This window comes from Cajanus cajan, chromosome 9 (assembly GCF_000230855.2).
Source record: "Cajanus cajan strain Asha chromosome 9, NIPB_CcT2T_4, whole genome shotgun sequence".
Taxonomy (NCBI): Eukaryota; Viridiplantae; Streptophyta; class Magnoliopsida; order Fabales; family Fabaceae; genus Cajanus; species Cajanus cajan.
In genome coordinates this window covers 13,315,788-13,339,249 of record NC_138525.1, presented here as the reverse complement: position 1 = coordinate 13,339,249, position 23,462 = coordinate 13,315,788, and the positions used below count along the sequence as shown (strand labels likewise).

Genomic DNA, 23,462 nt, shown 5'->3' with positions numbered 1-23,462 from the left:
CTAGTGGCTATAACGGCACCGACTTAGCGGCAACAACAGCACCACTCTAGTGGCTATAACGGCACCGACTTAGCGGCAACAACAGCACCACCTTAGCGGTTAGAATCAGCACCACATGTGTGGCTAACAACAGCACCGACTTAGCGGCTATAATATCACCCAACCCAGCATATCTCAGCCCAGTACAGCACAGCACAACACAACAATTCAACAAAATTATTACTTTCTACAATTCAGCCCAACGGTCTATAATGCCGCTATACTATATAATTTCTCTTATTAATCCATTGATTCCAGCTCAACAATACACCTCTAATACAACTAACATATTTATCTCAGCTTAATCCCCTAATCATCACAACATATTCATCAAATTCGCTTGGTTCAGCATATCACATCATTGATTAACAATTTCGGCACAACTCAACAGTCAATGTCCTATAGATCATCAGTTTCCTTGCGCGCCCGGCGCACTCGAGGTTGCGCCCAGCGCGACTCAACCCGAGAGCACCAAGGCTCTCCCGCGCCTGGCGCAATTCCAAATTGCGCCTAGCGCCTGTCTGGCAGAGACTCAAGGAGTCTCGTGCGCCCAGCAGAGCCTAACCCGCGCCCAGCGTGGGGAAGGCAGAGACCCACCAGGGTCTCGCGCCCAGCGCAATTCACAATTGCGCCCGGCGTGCCCTTGGCAGAGACTCCCAAGGAGCCTCCGCGCCCAGCGAGTCCAAAAGTGCGCCTAGCGCAGTCCAAGTATCCCAAAAACATGTTACTCTTGATATCGCGCCCAGCGCAGCTCGAGTCATGCCCGGCGCGGGCCAACCAGAGACCCCCATTTGCAAGCTCGCCTAGCGCACACAGCCTTGCGCCCGGCGGGCTTGCCTAAACAGAGTCTCCTGGTGGTCACGCGCCCGGCGCGACGAACAGCGCTCAGCGCGAACTCATCAGTAACTCTCCCAAGTTCGAAAAATTTCCAAAACCTGCAAAATTTCACAGAAAACTCACATGCAAACGGTTCAAAGTGCCACATTTTCATCAAGGAGTTCAAAGATACCAACTTTATGTGCATGCAACAACAAATCAAGCAAAAATCCAAGTTTTTGACTTAAACCCTCAACACTCCAAGAACCCCAAATTTCCAGCAACACAGCAATTATAATCACTCATCATCAGCCACAAGAGTTCATATAAATCATTTTCAACCACACAAAACCCTAAGGACTAGCTTCCCTTACCTCGCTTTGAAGAAATCCGAGCTTCGGAAACCTGAATGAAGGAGAAGAACGAAAGGGAGCTTGAACAAAGAGGAAGAACAAGCTTGGGGACTCAGCTCTCGGATAAGAAATCAGCTCTCCTACCTCTTGCTCTCTATGATCAGCACCTCCCAAGAAGCTACTCCGCACCACCACCTAGAGACAGCAAATGGAGGAGAAGCGCAAATGGGAAAAAGAGAGCGTGAGGGTTTGGGGGGAAAAAGAAAAAGAGGAGAAAGAGAGAAAGTGGGTCTTACAACCTCCCCAACAACAAGAGTTTTCGTCCCCGAAAACAGACTTACTTGGGAAAAGAAACGGATATCGCTCCCTGCACTGCTGCTCAACCTCCCAAGTAGCCTCACCAGTAGCTGCATCCCACAATACTTTCACCAGAGCAATGGACTTGCCCCTCAGCTCCTTCAGCTTATGATCCACCACAGCTACTGGCAACTTCTCAAAAGTCAGGTTCGGCTTCACTTGTACATCATCCAGCTCCACCACATGACTCGGATCATGCACATACTTCCTCAGCTGGGACACATGAAATACATCGTGTAGGTTTGAAAGAGACGGTGGCAAAGCCAACCGATAAGCAACCGGACCCACACGCTGTATTATCTGATAGGGACCCACGAATCTTGGTGTTAACTTCCGAGCCTTCAGCGCTCTACCCACACCAGAAGTCGGAGTCACCTTCAGAAACACATGTTCCCCCTCAGCAAACTCCAAAGGCTTACGCCTTTTGTCAGCATATGATTTCTGCCTACTCTGGGCAGTCCTCATTTTCTCCTGAATCATCTTCAGCTTCTCAGTAGTCTGTAGGATCAACTCCGGTCCCACAACCACTGACTCACCATCCTGATACCAGCACAGAGGAGTCCTACATCTCCTGCCATATAAGGCTTTAAACGGCGCCATCCCAATACTAGCATGGAAACTGTTGTTGTAAGTAAACTCCACAAGCGGTAATACTTCCTCCCAACTACCCAAGTGATCTAACATACAAGCCCTCAGCAGATCCTCCAAGGACTGGATTGTCCTCTCCGACTGACCATCCGTCTGCGGATGATAAGCAGAACTCAGCTTCAGCTTTGTGCCTAAAGCTTGGTGTAGACTCTGCCAGAATCTGGAAGTGAACCTCGGATCTCGGTCGGAAATAATACTGGAAGGCACCCCGTGCAACCGTACTATCTCCCTCACATACAACTGTGTCAGCTTCTCTAAGGACCACTTCATGTTGACAGGCAAGAAATGCGCACACTTGGTCAACCGATCAACAATTACCCAGATAGCATCACTATTCCTAACGGACCTAGGCAACCCCACAATGAAATCCATAGTAATGCTATCCCACTTCCATTCCGGAATTTCCATCAGCTGCAATAACCCACTCGGCTTCTGATGCTCAACCTTTGCCTTCTGACAGGTCAAACAGACCGCCACATACTCAGCTATCTCCCTCTTCATACCAGACCACCAGAAAGTCTTCTTGAGGTCTTGGTACATCTTAGTCATACCTGGGTGTATGCTAAGTCTACTTTTGTGGCCCTCCTCCAGCACAGCTCTCTTCAGCTCAGCATCCTGAGGTAGGCAAATCCTGCCCCTAAACCTCAAGATCCCATCTTCTCCCAGCTCAAAACCAGCAGCTTTCTCGGTGCCCAATAAACCAAGAAGTCTCACCAATTCCTCATCCTGCAACTGCTTGAGTCCAACCTGCCTCAAGAACTCATTAGTTATGGTAACTGCCCCACAACTAATGTGATCCTGAGCTAACGTCACACAGAGATTCAAATCTCTGAACTTCTCAACCAGCTCCAGCTCTCTCACCATCATGTTCGACATGTGGATGGATTTCCTACTTAGTGCATCTGCCACCACATTGGCCTTGCCCGGATGATACATCAACTGAAAATCATAATCCTTCAGAAACTCCATCCATCGCCTCTGCCTCATGTTCAGCTCTTTCTGATCAAATAAGTACTTCAGACTCTTGTGATCACTAAAAACGTTGAACCGAGCACCATATAAATAATGCCTCCAAATTTTCAAGGCAAACACCACAGCTGCTAACTCTAAGTCATGAGTGGGGTAGTTCCTCTCATGAATCTTCAGTTGCCTTGAAGCATATGCCACCACTCTCCCGTTTTGCATCAGCACACACCCCAGACCCTGATGAGAAGCATCACAATACACGTCAAAAGGCTCACCAGAATCCGGTAACACCAACACAGGAGAAGTAGTCAACCTTCTCTTCAACTCCTCAAAGCTCCGCTCACAGGCATCTGTCCAAATAAACGGCTGCTCCTTCCTCGTCAACTGGGTCAGAGGCGCTACTATCCTAGAGAACCCTTCAATGAACCTCCGATAGTAACCCGCTAAGCCCACAAAGCTCCGTATATCCGTGACAGTCCTCGGGCGCTCCCACTGCAATACCGACTCCACCTTAGCCGGATCAACAGCAATCCCCTCAGTTGAAATCACGTGGCCCAAGAACTTCACCTCATCCAACCAGAACTCACATTTTGAAAGCTTAGCATACAATTGCTTCGCTTTCAAAATCTCCAACACTGTCCTCAAGTGCTCTCCATGTTCCTCCGGGGTCCTTGAATAGATTAAGATATCATCAATAAACACTACCACGAATTTATCCAAGAACGGCCGGAAGATCCTGTTCATGTAGTCCATGAACACTGCGGGGGCGTTGGTCACACCGAACGGCATCACAACATATTCATAGTGACCATACCTAGTCCTGAAAGCAGTCTTCGGTATGTCACCCTCCTTCACCCTAATCTGGTGATATCCTGACCTCAAGTCAATCTTAGAAAACACCGACGCGCCCCTCAGTTGATCCATTAAGTCATCTATCCGGGGAAGTGGATATTTGTTCTTAATGGTCAATTTGTTCAACTGCCGGTAATCAACACACAGTCGACTACCCCCATCCTTCTTCTTTACCAACAACACAGGGGCACCCCACGGCGAAACACTCGGTCGCACCAACTGCTTTTCCAATAAGTCCTCCAACTGATCTTTCAGCTCAGCCAGCTCAGCAGGAGCCATCCTATAGGGAGCTACTGACACTGGTCCCGCACTTGGAACCAGGTCAATGCTGAACTCCATCTCCCTAACAGGAGGCAACCCAGGCACCTCGTCAGGGAACACCTCGGCATACTCCCTCACCACATCGATACCAGCTAAGATTCTCTCGGTCTCCACACTCGTGGTAGCAAGCAGAAGACAGCACTCTGCCCCATCCCTCAGCAAGGACTCAGCTTGAACAGCTGAGATCAACAGCTCATCCTCCTCTTGAGGGAAGATTAACCGCCTATTGGCACAGTCTATAAGGATGCGATTGGCAGACAACCAATCCATCCCTAAGATTATGTCAATATCCACCAAAGGTAAACAAATCAAGTTCACCTTGTACTTCTTCTCATTCACCACAACTGGACAACCCACGCACAATTCAGAAGCAATCACAGAAGTAGAAGCGGGCGTCGACACGAGTAGTCTCAACCCCAACTCACACACAGGCACACCCAACAAAGCAGCACATGCATATGATATAAATGAATGCGTAGCACCAGAGTCAAATAGAATCATCACATCCTTACCAGCGGCCTTGCCCTTCCCCTTCACAAGATCAGAAGAAGTCGAAGCCTCAGCACCCGTCAAAGCAAATACCCTACCAGCAGTAGTAGGTCTGTCACCCCTCTGTGTATCAGCTCTCTGTGCACTACTCCTCTGAGTATCAACCCTCTGTACATTACTCCTCTGAGTGCTCCTCTCTGGTCTATCCCTCGTAGGACAATTTGCCGATTCGTGGCCCATCTGATGACATCTGAAGCAACGGCTCTCCGTGTGCGGACAGTCCCTGATAAAGTGGGGCCCAGCACACCTAAAACATCTCAGAGTAGCACCTCCACTCTGTCTACCTCCACTAGCAGCACTGGAAGATCGCCTAGAAACAGAACCCCCTTGCTGTGGTTGGGGCCTGTCATATGGTTTCCTCAGACTCTCACCCTTCTTGGACCCAGATGGTCCCCCAATAGTCCTCACCGCACGGTTTCCACCTTCCAACTGCTCAACTACCTTCGCCTTCTCCACTAAGGCTGGGAACTCCGTGATGGCCATAGGCACCACCATCCTCTTCAGCTCATATTTCAATCCATCTGCAAATTTCCTGCATTTCCAAGCCTCAGGCATACCCTGCGAATAAAAACGGGCTAGGTGCTCGAATTTTATCGCATACTCTGATACTGTCATCCCACCCTGATGCAATCGCATAAACTCTGCCTCCTTGGCATGCCTCACGCTTTCCGGGAAGAACTTCTCCATAAACACTGTCCGGAAGCACTCCCAATCAACTGTAACTCCCCTAGCAACAAGCATCTGATAGGTGCCTCTCCACCAATGTTCAGCCTCCCCAACAAGCATGTATACAGCGTATGCTAACTTCCTCTCTGGAGGACATCCCAGTACGGTAAAGATCTTCTCTAATTCACGGATCCAGCGGTCAGCCACTTCTGGATCCGCATCTCCTGCAAACTGTGGAGGATTACACTTCCGGAACTCAGCAAGGTCCCGGCTCTCCTGTGACCCTGCAGGTCTTGCTGCACCAGCTGCAGCTCTCTCAGCCTCCATCCTAGCAAAATAGGCATTTTGCTGTTGCATAGCCATGGCCAACATCTCTAGGGCACGGGCTATCTGCTCATTTGTCCTAGTCATCTTCTACAAAGGTAACAACATCTTTAGTAAACAATACTAAACCACACAAAATCAACAGCACAACGAATCACCACAACAATTTCAGCACAGCAATTTTCAGCACAACAGACATCACAGCAAAACAACACAGCACAGAGCTAACACAGCAAAAAGCCTAAAGGGACCACCCCCAAAGAGTGTCCACTAGACTCGAACTGCTCTGATACCACTAAAGTGTAACGACCCGACTGGTCACTACGCCCGGCATAGCACACTCGAAACACCAGACAGATAGAACAAGTATATGAATATAGGATCTAGAATATATATAGATATACAAGGTTCCAATCTGACTAGAGTTAAAGTGTACTAAAGAAAAATACAACCAAATGCTACTATCCCACGTAGCCACAAGCAAAACAACACATCGCCAAGCAAAACAGCTGCAAGGTCCACCAACCTCACCACAAGACGCACCTCTATTCCTGCTCTGCTCCCATACATAGTATGATCATCGCAGTCCAAAAACATGGAAAACAACAGAAGGGTAAGCTAGTGAAATTAAAATTCATCATACAATTATATAATTGGCAATATAATTAACAACAGATACAGTTATCAGCACACTTGTACAGCTTATACCACTCAACAATATCAGCACCGCAATGCGGCAATATCAGCACTGCTTAGCAGCAATAACAGCACCACTCTAGTGGCTATAACGGCACCGCAAAGCGGCAACAACAACACCACTCTAGTGGCTATAACGGCACCGACTTAGCGGCAACAACAGCACCACTCTAGTGGCTATAACGGCACCGACTTAGCGGCAACAACAGCACCACTCTAGTGGCTATAACGGCACCGACTTAGCGGCAACAACAGCACCACTCTAGTGGCTATAACGGCACCGACTTAGCGGCAACAACAGCACCACCTTAGCGGTTAGAATCAGCACCACATGTGTGGCTAACAACAGCACCGACTTAGCGGCTATAATATCACCCAACCCAGCATATCTCAGCCCAGTACAGCACAGCACAGCACAACAATTCAACAAAATTATTACTTTCTACAATTCAGCCCAACGGTCTATAATGCCGCTATACTATATAATTTCTCTTATTAATCCATTGATTCCAGCTCAACAATACACCTCTAATACAACTAACATATTTATCTCAGCTTAATCCCCTAATCATCACAACATATTCATCAAATTCGCTTGGTTCAGCATATCACATCATTGATTAACAATTTCGGCACAACTCAACAGTCAATGTCCTATAGATCATCATTTTCCTTGCGCGCCCGGCGCACTCGAGGTTGCGCCCAGCGCGACTCAACCCGAGAGCACCAAGGCTCTCCCGCGCCTGGCGCAATTCCAAATTGCGCCTAGCGCCTGTCTGGCAGAGACTCAAGGAGTCTCGTGCGCCCAGCGGAGCCTAACCCGCGCCCAGCGTGGGGAAGGCAGAGACCCACCAGGGTCTCGCGCCCAGCGCAATTCACAATTGCGCCCGGCGTGCCCTTGGCAGAGACTCCCAAGGAGCCTCCGCGCCCAGCGAGTCCAAAAGTGCGCCTAGCGCAGTCCAAGTATCCCAAAAACATGTTACTCTTGATATCGCGCCCAGCGCAGCTCGAGTCATGCCCGGCGCGGGCCAACCAGAGACCCCCATTTGCAAGCTCGCCTAGCGCACACAGCCTTGCGCCCGGCGGGCTTGCCTAAACAGAGTCTCCTGGTGGTCACGCGCCCGGCGCGACGAACAGCGCTCAGCGCGAACTCATCAGTAACTCTCCCAAGTTCGAAAAATTTCCAAAACCTGCAAAATTTCACAGAAAACTCACATGCAAACGGTTCAAAGTGCCACATTTTCATCAAGGAGTTCAAAGATACCAACTTTATGTGCATGCAACAACAAATCAAGCAAAAATCCAAGTTTTTGACTTAAACCCTCAACACTCCAAGAACCCCAAATTTCCAGCAACACAGCAATTATAATCACTCATCATCAGCCACAAGAGTTCATATAACTCATTTTCAACCACACAAAACCCTAAGGACTAGCTTCCCTTACCTCGCTTTGAAGAAATCCGAGCTTCGGAAACCTGAATGAAGGAGAAGAACGAAAGGGAGCTTGAACAAAGAGGAAGAACAAGCTTGGGGACTCAGCTCTCGGATAAGAAATCAGCTCTCCTACCTCTTGCTCTCTATGATCAGCACCTCCCAAGAAGCTACTCCGCACCACCACCTAGAGACAGCAAATGGAGGAGAAGCGCAAATGGGAAAAAGAGAGTGTGAGGGTTTGGGGGGAAAAAGAAAAAGAGGAGAAAGAGAGAAAGTGGGTCTTACAGAAATCGACGACATGAAATAAAAATTTGTAGGAAATATAATATGATTTTTTTAGATATGATGATTTAAGGAATATTTTGCGAAATTTGATGAATTATAAATAAATTCTTAACTTTAAAGATTAAATTACAAAAATATAAAAAGAAGAAAGATGTTATTAAAAATTAAAAAATTAAAAACGTGATGAAATAATATATTAAGTACATATTCGATTACACCTTCAAAACCTAAGTCCAGAAAAAAAAGAAGAAAAAAAAAGTAATCAATAGTTATTTATGGGAATTCCACATCCAGTGTTACACACACACTAAACCTTTCTTTTACAATAATTTTTCCAAGTATATTAAAGGGAAGTGGAAAGTGGAATTTTGAACTTTGACATCTGTGGACTGTCATGGGTGGCTAAGACTCTACGGGGGGTTGCTGCCAATTACATCAGGCATTAAAAAACAGGCACCGCCATGAGGCTATATATGTTATGCTTTGGTTTGTTCCAAGACAAGATAGGGTAGACAGAGAGGAATTGGAAAAGGAGGAACGAACCATCCAGATCACATGTGATGCCACAGTTTTCTTATTGTGTGGGGTAGAATTTGTGTCACCACAGCAACAATTAGTGGAGTAGAGTTGTAGCGGCTATTGCCACTAATTCTAATTATACTTTCACCATTCATCAAAGTGGAGAGCGTCATGGTTGTTTACTGATAAACCCATGCAGAATTCGCGTAACTGTGTCTGAGAATATAAGCAAAACAATCCCAAACGTGTGGTTAAATGGTAGCGATTGACCCACGCTATGCTATCGGCCTTCGATATTCCAGGAATAAAAAAAAATATATAAGCAAAACAATAAATAATTGGTTATTTATTAGTTTTAAACAAATTAAGGAGGAAATTATGAAAGTAAATGTTTAAATTAAAGTATAATATATATATATATATATATATATATATATATATATATATATTAATTTAATACATTGACACAATTTTTTTTTATTGACAAAGGGGCTTAAAAGCCCAAAAAAACACTAAAAGCCACGGGAAAACAAACAACAGACTTATCTGCTAATAACAAAAAATGTGCCCAATTTGGTGGCGTGTTAAAACATTGAAGTCTCTCTATGAAAGAGAGTCCTAATTTAGCAAATATGTCTACTACTTGATTGGCTTCTGAAGGATATGAACACACTCTACTTCGTAAAACTCTCCTGCCATCCTGACAATTTGGTTAATAAGAGAGTAACACGGATGAATTCTGGGACAACCTTTGTTCAAGAATTCAGTAGCTATTACTGAGTCAGACTCTATGATTATATGATACGAGAGAAATTTATCCTTTATCAGTCTCAAACCATGAAAAATGGCCCATAATTCAGCTTGTAGCACTGAACAGTTTCCAATCAAACCTGAGAAAGCCAATATAAAGTCTCCATTGTTATCTCGCAAGATCCCTCCACACGAAGCACAAGCATTATCCGCAACCACCCCATCGCAATTAAGTTTCAGAATATTAGAGGGAGGAGGGGTCCATCGAATATGTGACTTTGGGTTATCTTTCTGGTAAAAAATATGAGGCTTACAAAATGTCGTGCTTGATAAGACATGCATGCGGCCTTTGATTTCACAAACAACCTGTAAAGGGTTTGTTACAATTTGACAAAAGGTGAAATTGTTACAATTCTTCCATAATGAGTCCAGTGTGCAAACTCATGTATCCAATTAGGCACTGACGTATCAAGGTTTGATTCCAGCCAAATAGTCAATGGGAAATTAAAAAAATTTTGGTCCACATCTTGACCCAAGATTCCCCTCCATACCTCACGTGCAAATGTACAGTAACGTAGAACATGTAAAGCAGTTTCCCGATCCATGTGGCAACGGGGACATCTAGCATCTGATGTTAAAAAGCGAGACAGCCTCCAAGCATTTGTGCATAAACTATCTTGTGAAATCCTCCATAACAAACAACGAATCCTTTCAGGACCAGGCCATTTCCAAATCTTTTTAAAAAGGTCTGTTGACTCCATTCTAGGTGAGGGAGTCAGGGAAGCATAAGCACTTTTAATAGAAAACCTGCCATCACATGAACCACCCCAAACAATACAATCCTTGTCGTTTTCAAGGGAAGGAGACGCAATACCCATGATCTCATACCAAATAGGAGTAGGTAGCAACGACCGGAATGTATCAAGCTTCCAACTTCCATCCTCTCCAACATATTCTGCCACTGTTTTATTTTGGAAATCTATTGGCAAGTCTTGAACAACCACCTTGTAGAGAACAGTCTTCGACGGAAGCCACCTATCTATCCAAAACTTGATAAGTAATCCATCCCCTACATTCCAAGCTATTTGAGGTTGAACTTCCACCCAAGCGTTGCAGATTCCCCTCCAAAGGTTAGATGCCACTGATCTTTTATTAACAACCGGAATAGACCCATCACCACAGGCATATTTGGAACGCACCACTCGGACCCAAAGCTTTTCTAGTTGAGAACATAAAGCCCAGCAATTCTTCATCATGAAAGCAATATTAACTTTGCGTGATTCCCTCAAACCTAACCCTCCGTCATCCTTAGGGTTTGCAAAGACCCTCCCACGCTAGAGCATGTATACGACGTTTGCCACTATCCTGTCCCCAAATGAAAGATCGACAGGATTTGTCAATATCATCACAGAGTTGTTTAGAGAGAAGGACAGTTTTCATAGTATATGATGGAATTGCGGCAAGAACCGATTTTGTTAAGGTGAGGCGCCCCGCAAAGGAAAGAGTTTTTGTTTTCCATGAGCTTAATCTTCTGTTAATGTGATCCATGATATAATTGAAGGCTCCTTTTACTCACTTGCTCATGGTGTAATTTGATTCAAGATATTTACCCAAATCATCTGTGCGTTGGAAGCCAAGTGATGAGCTTATTTCGTTTTTGACACTCCATCCTATATTCTTGGAAAAGAAAATCCTAGTTTTTTTCGTGCTCACCTTCATGCCCGAGCTGTGACAAAAATTATCCAGACAAGCTTTGATAATTTCAGCCTGGTCCAAAGACGCTTCAGAAAATAGAATCAGGTCATCAGCAAAAGCTAGATGGGATAAAGGTGGGCCTTTCTTTGATAATTTGATTGGCTTCCACAAATGATGATCTTTAGCAATTTTAATGAGGTGAAAAAGCCTTTCCATACATAAATCTTCCCCATTCCAAAGAACCTGCATCGAGGGCGACGAGATACAATGCCAGATTAGCTTAATCAATTTCTGAGGTAGGCCGATATCAGCTAACGTATCTCTAACAAAGTTCCAATTTAATCTGTCATAAGCTTTTTCAAGATCAATCTTAATGGCCATCCATCCTTTGTTACCCGATTTATGCTTCATAGAATGAATAACCTCTTGAGTTATAATGATATTATCTGTTGTTTGCCTATAAGGAACAAAACTGCATTGATTAGGGCCCACCAAATCCTCCATAATTCGTCTTAATCGAGTGGCTATCATCTTCGTGAGAACTTTGTAAGACACATTGCATAAACTAATAGGTCTCATTTGTTTCAAAGACATAACATTGTCTACCTTAGGGATGAGAGTAATGGATGTCTTATTTATATCGGCCACCAACTTTGGATCATCATAGATTGAGAAGAGTAGCTTACAAAGCGAAGGTCCCACTATGTTCCATTGTGATTGGAAGAATATAGCATGAAAGCCGTCAGGGCCCGGGGCTTTCAAACCTCCCATTTGACGAAGAACAGAAAATATTTCTTGTTGAGTAAATGGAGAGGCTAACATGTCTTTTATTTCCTGCGATAGGTTAAGAAATCCATTCGATAAACAGAAGGGCTCACTATTACCAGGTTCAGCAAATAGGGACTTATAGTAATTTGTTGCCAAGTTTTCCAATTCTACTCTATCTTCTATCCAATCACCTGAATCATTTTGTAGTTTTACTACTCAATTTTTCCTTCTTCTAATTAGTGTGGATCCATGGAAGTATTTTGTATTACGATCTCCCAATTCAAGCCATTTGTAGCGGGATTTCTGAAACCAAAGTAGCTCTTCTTGTATCAGAACATGTTCATATTCACTCCATAGTTTCTTAGACAGCTCTTCAAGAAAGTCATTTCGTTCATGAGATAACTTTGTAGAAATACCATTTAATCTTCTTAAAAGCCTCTGTTTCTTGAAGAAAATGTTGCCAAAGGTGGTCCGATTCCAGTTGGCAAGACATTTTTGAAGAGAACTCATCTTGTTAGCCCATTCTGATTGTTCATTCCAACCGTTATAGACAACCTTTGGAAGTTCCGGATGAGTAAGCCAGGCAGCTTCAAATCTAAAAGGCCGACGATGATTTCTTGAGTTCATCATGCCACCTAGCTTCAACATGATTGGACAATGGTTAGACTTCAGAGGGTGTAAATGTAGGACATTCGCGTGAGGAAAAATCACTTGCCAATCTAAATTGATTAGCACTCGATCCAGACGTTCATATAAGTTGCCTCGTTTCCATGTGAAAGGAGAGCCTTGAAACCCCATGTCAATCAAGTCACATTCTTTCACTAACTTCCTAAACGCAGCATCGCCTTTATTGATGGCCCTTTGCTTACCACCATGTCTTTCGCCGTCTTGAAGAACTGCATTAAAATCACCTAACAAACACCATGCACCTTTAATCTCCATCGCAATTCTTCTAATATCCCTCCAAAGTTCCACCCGAAACTGGGAATGAGGGCTGCCATAGACTATTGTGAGATTCCATGAACAAGTTGCTTGCCCAGCCATCACATGAATTAATGTATTGGTTTGAGTTCCTTAAAATTTCAATTTTCCACGTAGAAGAATTCCAAAGAATCCAAATCCCACCTGCAAATCCATGCGCATCTACCTGAAATGCACTATCAAGTTTGATTCGATTAATCACATTTTTTGCTGAACCATTGATATGAGTTTCCATAAGACATAGCACACCAATATTATCTTAATTAAGTCGTTAATGAGTGGTATAAAACTTTTACTCCCAACCCCTCTACAATTCCATCTAACTATATTCATCATATCAAGTATTTAAAATTCAGGTTTGACACCCCAGGATCATCTTGACAACTCAAACTAGCCTGTCTTCCATCAACATAATGTAACGTTTGTTTCCCTTCCTCAATGAAGTGTCGACGTAATAAACTAGCAACGACATTTGTATGTTCATCATATAATTGTGTAGAGCGCATCGCGTCCACGACCTTGGTGAAGGGGATATTTCCATTATCCGAAAAGTTTTTAAGTGCCGCAAGAACCAGCTCCGTATTGCATGCCTCACGTTCTAAATAATTGAATTTCTTAAACATTCTAATAGTCATGCATATGTAAAAAAATTATTGTAAAAAGTAAAATACAATTAAGTGATTTTTATGTTTTAAGAGAAACTGAATTTTAGTCTGTGTATTTTACAAATTAAATATTTATTATATACCGGTAAGAAAAGAAATACTTCGTGCCTTTATTGATTTTTTTAAAATAAATAAATAGTTATTATCTTATCTTATTTATTTTTCTTACATCAAAAAATAAAATAATTATTTTGTGAGTAGCTAATTTTCAGTTTTAGAGTAAAATGCTATATATATATATATATATATAGAGAGAGAGAGAGAGAGAGAGAGATAGAGAGAGAAAGGGGGTTTCACTTACTCCAAAAATAAACCTATATAAACTTATTTTACTCAATTATTCATGTTTTATATCAAATTTTAACAATATAACTATTAAATTAAAAATCCTTAATACATATATCAAGTCTGTAAAGTTTTAAAAATTTAAAAATTATTTGATATTTCGTTTTATTAATTCAAATCAATGTATAAAATGTTTTTATGATTATCCGTTAATTTGAATTAATGAAATAAGATATCAAATAATTCAATGTTTGAATAATTGAAACTTGATATATAACATAAGTTATTGAGTAGACTTACTCATGAAATAAGTGAATCCTCCTATCTATCTATTTATATATATATATATATATATATATATATATATATATATATATATATATATATATATATATGTGTGTGTGTGTGTGTGTGTGTGTGTGTGTCGGGCAAAATGATCCATATAAAACTCAGAAATTAAAAAATAATTACTAAAATGAATATTCTAAAAAAAATCTTTATAATTGAGGCTGTAATAAAAAAAAAAATTGTGGAGACAAAAAATGATTACATGAAAATATATTCTCTTTATATATTGTATAGATATAAGTATATACATAAATAAAATTTATAATAAATTATATACACAAATAAATATTATATTTATATAAATAATATTAAAAAAAATTATAAATAAATATTTTTAAACATATAAATTTTATTTTAAATATAAAATAAATAATTTATATTATGACCTAATATTATTTTAATTATTAATAATTTGTTTTAAAATATTAAAATTTTATTTATAAATAAATTTAATAATTAAAAATTAAATTAGATAATAAATTAAAATAATATTTATAAACATTATTAAAAAATAACTCTTAAAATAGTTATTCATATTTAATATATATGAATTGATTAATTCACGACTATCAATTACAGGATATTTTTATTAAAAAAATAAATTCAAATTCACATCGAAACTTGTTTATGATTAAAATAATTTTAATAATTATTTTATTTATAAATAAATAGGTACATGGACTTTGCCCCGCAAACGGTTTGTTTAGCTTGTGGACCAACCATATTAACGCATAGAAAAATGGCAATCCATTTTATTGCGGACTTATTTGAGTTGATTTGATTGGGAACATTTGACGGTCATAATTTATAACCATAAATGGTATATATTTATTTTTAATTGTTTTTTTATCTTTATTTTAATAGGAACATTTTATTTTTTAAATGAAAAATTTTATTAAGTAATTGCACATTATATTTTTTTTTATTACAAATAATACTCCCATTACTTATATAATTGTTTATTTTATTTTTTTTATCTCTCTTTATATATCTCTTATTTTATATCTCATTACAAGACCTCCATTTTTTTTTACTATAGTTAATAACACAATTATTTCAAAAATTATTTTTTTTTTTATAAAAAATTGTGTGTGTGATTTGTTTATTCTATGAGTAAGTTTACTTAAATTTATTCTATCTAATAACTTATATTTTATTTAATGGCTGAATTTAAAATTTTTAATACATAAAATAAATTTATAAATTTTTAAAAAATTTAAAATTATTTAATATTTTATTTCATTATTTTACATATATATGATAGTAGAGTATGGGATAGGAGATTATTTCGTCTGATGATAGTTTTATAAGCTCAGGAATGTTCAAAACATACATACATACTGTTCATTGAAATAACTATACCGTATGGTGGTTGACTAGGCCGAATACCTGAGTTCGTGGCCGACTAGGCCGAATACCCAAGTTCATGGCCGACTAGGCCAAATACCCGAGTTCATGGCCGACTAGGCCGAATACCTGAGTTCGTGGCCGACTAGGCCGAATACCCGAGTTCGTGGACGACCAGGTCGAATACCCGAGCCCACCAACCACTCACAATCTGAACGGAACGTGTCGGTGTGCTCGGCCAAGTCACGGATTTACGCCAGGATAATTATGGAGAGGTTAATTTATGTAATGCACCGGATTAGCCCCCTAATTTCCCGGGGCCCAGTCCTTAATCGCGGCCCAATAAGAATCACTATAAATAGGACCCCAACGAGGTACGTAACTAACTTTCAACTACCACATTTATTACGCCGAGCACTTACTTGAGCGTTGAAGTGTCTTTGCAGGCACACCCCCCCTCACATCGGACTACCTGGATAGGAACGAGAAGACTGAGACCTAGGATCAGACCCGCTACAACAAGGATAAGTGAAGTGTGTATCCTAACACAGGAACAATAACTACTTTACTACCTACCATTTCAAATTCATTTGCATGCTCTTGAGAATTAATATCTTAAATTCTATCACTATTAATTTTAAATGGGCATGGCATAAAATTAAAATAAAAGAATAACGTGAGAATTGACTTAAAAAAAATAAGCTTGAGAATTTAGAATTTTTATCTACGTGAGCAAAGAAAAATAAAACCTTTATTATTGAAAAAAGGATTACAAAATTTTTCTTTTGATACAAGAAAATTTATTAACTGTCTAACCATGGAAATACAACTCTTTCCTTTTTAAGGACAAATAATATACGAATTTTTACTCTTTTCTAGTTTCTGTTACACCTCCAACTTCCTTGCAACGAGAGAGGTGACTTTTTTCAATCAATTAATAATATCATTTAATTCATAATTATTTCTCACAATTCATTATATATTTGTACTAATTCTTATATATTTAGTAGGATTTATTGAAGACTTAAATATGTTTTAAGTCTTTGAAATATGACTCTATTTTATTCTAATTTTTACAAGTAATTTTTTTTTTCAGTTTTAGGTCTAATATTTTCTTAATATTCTTTTTTATCTTTATTATTAACTCTAATTACTTTAGTGTTAAAATAGATAACAAAATATAAAATATTAATTAAGGTAATAAAAAATATATTAGATTAAGATAATTAAGTTATTTTATGTATATAATTTAGTTAAATAATTTATTTTTTATTTTATATAAATAAGGTAATTATATACATATATATATATATATATATTTATAAATTATTTTCATCTTTAGCTATATCATGAACAATAATTTTTATTATACTTAATTTTTATCACATTTAATTATTTATTATTTTCTAAAAAAATATTCTTACATTTCAGTTTGTTATATATTTTTTTAATATTGTACTCTTTTGAAAAAAAAAATATTGCAGTTTACTTAGACCGCTTATAATTCCTTTTTAATATCTTACTTTTAATATTATTTTAAATATCAATTTATTAATTTAATTGATTGTAATATATATGATTTATTTAATTGATTGTAATATATATAGTTAGGATATGTTGAAATCATAGTGTGAAATCAATCAAATGGTATCTTCAATAATGTTTTATTGAATGCATATTCAATTGTTGTATTTATCATATTATTAATTAAATCAAATACATAAAATTGTATTATATTGTAATATTATTTAGTAGTTCATCATATTTCTTTTAACATATAAATTGACGATATTTAAAATATATATATATATATATATATATATATATATATATATTATTAGATAACATATTTAAAAAATTTTAAATTATTTAAAATTTAATATAGATGATCATGAATATTATATCTTGAAATATAATAATTAGATCAATTAAATTTACATTCTATTAAAAATATTATTACACTAATTTAACATCATGGTGTCAACAAATCCTAACCCAATATTGTATATATAATAAAAAAATATTCTTTTTTTGTATTTATTTATGTTAGAATTGGAATATTGTATATCAAGAAGATAATATAGTTGTATTGCAATTTTAAAAGAAAAAAAAAACGTACTTTGTACATCAATTCTTGCCAAACTGATTTTCTATATAAAAATAAATATATATTTTTTATTTAATAAGAAAATATCATTTATTTTCATTCAAATAATCCTTATAGGAATAAAGTGATATTTTTTTCGTTTGCAATTTTATTCTCAAATCAAAGATCAATAGTTTTGATATTTGATTAAAAAGTATAAATGTCAAATCATTTATACTATAAAACTTTGATAAAAAAAAAAATTGATTTTCTCTATACCAAATAGTTTTACACTCGTTTATAAAATCAATCCTAAATGTAAAATAAAATTAACTAAAATTAAAAGCTTTTTGTACTATTACTTAATCATTAATACTTTCTTCTCTCTTTTATAACTTATTGATTAAGAGAGTAGTTACATCCCCATCACCCATTTTCCCACTCCCCACTCGAAAAAACGAAACTTTTAATTACAACTCTATATATCATTCATTTTCCCTTGACAAAAATGTGGGTAAAAGTAGAATAAGTGGCTTAATACTACTAAGGAAAAAACACAGAACATACTAATTATAAAATAACATGAATTGAAAAGTGTTCCTGCGTGGAAACACTCCTCTCGTCGTTCTTCCTTCTTGATCTCCTAAGTCTTTAGTCCCGACCGAACACTGTCTTCAAAGGGTGTGGAGGGTACCTACAAAGGCACTCCAACGATCAAGTAAGTATTCGGTATGGAGCAATAAATGCCTTTATGTTGAATAGTAACGTACCTCATTTATGTCACATCACCTGTGTATTTATAGAGACACAATTGGGCCTGATGGGCCTTCAGTCTTGGGAGATGGGTAACACTTGTATTAACCTTAATCTCTTCTTAATCAGGCATGGTAATTACTGTATAATAAGTGTCTAATTTTGTCACGTGTTGCTCGAGCTGGTCCTTGTTGAAGTCCTCGGCCAGGTACAAGGCCGAAAGGGTGTTCGGCCCACCCTAAGGCCGAGGAGGTGTTCGGTTTAAGTCAATGCCGAGGGTTTTGCCCCATGCTCTTCGTGAGTTGGTCTTTGTTGAAGTTCTCGGCCAGGTACAAGGCCGAAAGGGTGTTCGGCCCACCCTAAGGCCGAGGAGGTGTTCGGTTTAAGTCAATGCCGAGGGTTTTGCCCCATGCTCTTCGTGAGTTGGTCTTTGTTGAAGTCCTCGGCCAGGTACAAGGCCGAGAGGGTGTTCGGCCTACCCTAAGGCCGAGGGGGTGTTCGGCCTATCCTAAGGCCGAGGGGGTGTAGTAGTGTGTTACATCGGTTCGGGGTCCCCCTTTCGGCCTACTATTTGACCGAAGGGGTACCTACCTGTGGACAGCGTCTTCATCGGTTCAAGCGCCCCTATCGGCCTATTGTTTGGCCGAAAAGGTGCCTCCTAGTACACTACCCCCCCAAGCCCAAGGAATGAAAGACGAAGGGGTTTTGGGTGCTGAAACGATTTAGTGATTTTAGGGTTCAGGGCGTAGGAGTGACGTGGTTTTCGGGAGGTGTGACTTGATAATGACCGTTGCATGCTATAGCCGGCTTTGGGATGTGTGCTCTGGGGTTGTGTCCTTTTGTTTCAGAAGCATTTATGAGGGGCTTTTGGGTTGCCGTGTCCAATTCCTATAAATAAGGTATGTAGATGATAACTCGACTCGTGCCTTGTTGATAGCGAACACTGCCCCGAAACCCGTATCTCTCTGAGCTGAATAGTTGCTAAGGTAGGCTACTTTAAGCTTTGCATTGAGTTTTTGTTGATGCGATGGCAGCCGAAGGTGTGACATTGTCATCAGGGTCTTCGGCCAGTGCTAGGGTTTTGGCACAAGATGCCGAGGCCGAGATGTTGGTCTTCAATACCGAGGTGGAAGTAGTCGAGGGTCTTAGGGAATCATCATCTGACGGTAATGGAGAGTCTGGTGGTGATTCGTCCGGTTCGGATTTACCCGATGCTGAGATGAGCCCTGGGGATTACAGGAAAAAGTACCCCCCTGTGAAATTCCGGGGTACGAGTGGGTTGATGGGGAGGTGGCGGCATATTTCTCTCGTTTTTATGAGAGGGCTGCCGTGATACGGCTCCTTAGTCTATGCACGTTGGGCTGATGGGATGGTTGGGAGCCGTATCCTATCATGTTGCGTCGGTGCCGGGCCGAAGGCCCTGGGGGGCTAGACCTGGTCTTTCTTGCAAAGCAGGAGGGTCAGGGAGACTTCTTCTACATGTACGAGTGTTTCTTTCGAGAACTCGGCATGTCGCTCCTGTTTGACGATTTTCAGATGGGGGTTCTGCGTGTGTTGAACGTGGCGCCGACGCAGTTGCACCCAAACGCGTGGGCTTATATGCAAGCTTTTAGGGTACTTTGTAAATACCATTATATAGAGCCGACCGTACGATTATTTTTACATTTTTTCTGTACTCGTCCGTCTAATAAGACTGTGAAGTGGCTCTCGTTGATTCGGAACGTCGACCGACCGCTATTGACGCCCTTCACGTCGTCCTTCAAGGGTTTTAAATCGGGGTTTGTGAAAGTAATCATAGACCCTGTTGCCGGACGGAATTATTTTTATGATGCCGAGCAGAAACCCCTTTTTCCTTTTTATTGGACCCGGCAGCCTCGGAAGTATGATGACTTTCCCGAGGACATGATGACCGACGCCGAGTTGTCGGCTTTAGACGTTCTCAAAGGATTGCCGAAATGCATCCCTTCTCGGTTTCTGGTGCTGCTGCCGAAGTCGTCTCGGCCTCGTTTTGATTTAGAGGGTATGTTTTGTTACTTCGTATTGATTGTGCTTGTTGAGTTGATGTGTGACTTGTTTGATTTTTGCAGGTTGGATGGCGCAACAAGGATTGGGACTGTCGTATCGGCAATTGATGAGGAGCAAAGCCCCGGCCGGGACCTCCGCCGAAGATCATCGAAGCGTTGCCATTGATCGGCAACCTCAAGCCACGGATGCTCCTCGGCCCACGCCTCCTGTTATTGCCCTTCCCGATTCTAGGGGCAGAAAGAGGAAAGACAAGGGGGAAAAGAAGACCGATGCCGCGGGGACGGAAGCCTCTCGGCCTAAGCAACGAAGGGTTGAGGGTCCTTCCACAGATTTGGCCGTACCTTCGACCATCTTCGCTAAGGACTTCTTATCGAAGGAGATCAGGCCGGCCCGAATGATGTCTTCTGATCTGCTATCGGCCCAAAGGCATATTATGCTTGATGCAGCCACTCCTTCGGCTCGGTGGGCGATGGCATGCGAGTTGCACATGAGGGCCACTGCCATATTTCGGAAGATGGCCTTAGAACCGATGGGAGACTTGCATAATCTCCAAAAGAGCCTGGAAGATACTAAGTCGGCTCTGCAACAATCCCTCTCGGTGCAAGAGGCTTTAACTGGTGAGAAAGCGGCGTTGGAGGCTGAGGTGGCCCACTGGAAGGAGGCCTATGAAGGGATGGAAGGTCGAGTGCAGGCGGCGGAAGATGTCGAGCGGATGCGGGTTGAGGAGGTGAAGGAACTCCAGGCTGAAGTGGAAAGGGCGAAGGCCTAAGGCGATGCGGCGATGGCGACCTTCCGGGCTGAATGCGAAGGCAAAATTGTGAAGGAGCACGAGGAAGGGTTTTGGCACGCCGTTCGGCAAGCCAATCATTTCGGCACTTTCCCCCCGGACTTCGCTTTTGAGCTGAGTAAGGACTTCTTTCAGGGGGATTTTATGGATTTCGCTGCTGCGCCGGATGATATGGAGCTGGATGACATGGCGCCGCCTCGGTCAGCCCCCGCGGAGGATCCGGGGACGACCGTGAATGAAGATGAAGAGACCGAGGAGACCACCCACGCGGATTGAAGGGTGTTGGTGTTTCGTTTTTGATTATACATCTGTTTTGTTAATGATGTATATAGGTATAACGGTCTTTGCTTTTTGATTCTTTTTGGGCCGTTTGAGCCACATTTGGTTGTACCCTTCGACCGATAGTGCCGTTTTGACAGTTCTAATGAATTTGTTTTTCACTTTCATTCGTATGAATTTGTGACCGATTCGACTTTAAATACCGATTCTGACAGAGTCCTAAGTTTTTTCCAAGTTTTTCTTTGGCCGATAGGGTTGGTACTTCGTTATTGGTGGGCATAAATAACTGTTTAATGTTGGTGTGGTAATGGTTGTTTGGTCGGGAGGGAATTTCGGTTTCGACCTTGGCCGAACGAGGGTGCTCGAGAGGTAAAGTGTTCGTCCTTGGCCGAGTAGTTAAACTCGGGAGGGAATTATCAACCTTAGCCGAGCGATTGTGCTCGGGAAGGATTCACTTACTCATCCTTGACCGAGCGAGGGTGCTCGGGAGGGAAAATACTCTGATGGAACTAGGTGAGGAGATTGATGATTCCTTCACTTGCTCCATGCTTAGGACCGAAATGCCTTGAGGTTTACTCCTTAAGATCTCTGAAATCTCCTTTGAAGAAGCTTCAATGGAGGTGAAGTCTATGAAGGAGGTTCGGCCACTCCTTAAGCTTGTGAAGGAAGCTTTAGGAACCAAGCCAAAAGTAGAAGCACTTTGAGAGAATCCTTAGAGTGAGGGTTCTCTTCGGTTTTTATGACTCTTGAGTGGGAGAGAAATTCAGATTATATTTCTCAAATTTGTCAAAAGTGAGTACAAGTGTAGGAAAATCAAATATATAGGGGAAGGTAGCTTGTAGGAGAAGATAACCTTAACCATGGTTCACTAGGAACCATGGTAGGGTTAGTTAAACTCCCACGGTTTAGCTAGCTTGTAGGAGAAGCTAATCCTTGACCATGGTTCACTTAAGAACCATGGTAAGGTAAGCTAACCTTACTTGAGTTTAGAAGCTTGCAAGACAAGCTTCAAAACTCAAGAAGGTTTACTTAAAAAATTCGGCCAAAGAGAAAGAATGAGCTAGGCGGCCCATGGTTCAAAATGCTCCATGAATTAATTTGAAAATCTTTGATTTGGTTTAGTTAGGTTCATCATATGATGATGAAACCTAGCTAAATCAAATCTATGAAAAATTAGGAGCAAAATGAGTCCAATATGCAAAATTTTGCCTAGGCCCAACTCAGGCCCAATTTCTAAGCACACCCTCAAGCATTGCTAAATGTCACCCCCTTTTCCCTACTAAAAAAATACAAAATGAAAGTATCAACTAGGGAGGTTAAATGGAGTTAAACTCTCCAAGTAGCCCACCTTAAAATCAATATACAAACACTAGAAAAAGCAAGTAAAGTGTCTCACAAATACAAAGGCAAAAATAACCTATACAAAAGACTATGTACAAAATATATGAAAAAGGTCTTTAAGATCATCCCATTCCTCTTGGTTCTTTTAAGGTATCACCTCTTGGATTCCTTGGCCTGGGCCATAGTCTATCATACTCGTCCTTGGCCGAGTAATTAAACTCGGGAGGGAATGGTTGTCAACCTTGGCCGAGCGAGTGTGCTCGGGAGGGATTCACTTATTCATCCTTGACCGAGCGAGGGTACTCGGGAGGGAAAATACTCGTCCTTGGCCGAGTAATTAAACTCGGGAGGGAATGGTTGTCAACCTTGGCCGAGCGAGTGTGCTCCGGAGGGATTCACTTATTCATCCTTGACCGAGCGAGGGTACTCGGGAGGGAAAATACTCGTCCTTGGCCGAGTAATTAAACTCGGGAGGGAATGGTTGTCAACCTTGGCCGAGCGAGTGTGCTCGGGAGGGATTCACTTA

General features: G+C 40.8%; 1 protein-coding gene across 1 annotated transcript; it reads right to left on the bottom strand.

The window, feature by feature from the left end:
- Positions 1 to 9,465: 9,465 nt before the first annotated feature.
- LOC109813917 (uncharacterized) lies at positions 9,466 to 13,083 on the bottom strand. Its single transcript, XM_083064150.1, has 4 exons — positions 12,309 to 13,083; positions 11,290 to 12,230; positions 10,128 to 10,823; positions 9,466 to 9,942 (listed from the first exon to the last, which is right to left on the bottom strand). The coding sequence occupies exons 1-4, from the start codon at positions 13,081 to 13,083 to the stop codon at positions 9,466 to 9,468; spliced, it is 2,889 nt and encodes a 962-aa protein (XP_082920276.1).
- Between the last annotated feature and the right edge of the window lie 10,379 nt (positions 13,084 to 23,462).

Bases quoted from the DNA above. Each gene is read 5' to 3' on its own strand.
- LOC109813917 (XM_083064150.1), bottom strand. From the start codon at position 13,083: ATGGCTGGGCAAGCAACTTGTTCATGGAATCTCACAATAGTCTATGGC. The intron at 12,231-12,308 runs GTAATACAAAAT...AAAATGATTCAG, and splicing joins ATGGCTTGAATTGGGAGATC to GTGATTGGATAGAAGATAGA. The intron at 9,943-10,127 runs GTATGGAGGGGA...AACCCTTTACAG, and splicing joins ACTGTACATTTGCACGTGAG to GTTGTTTGTGAAATCAAAGG.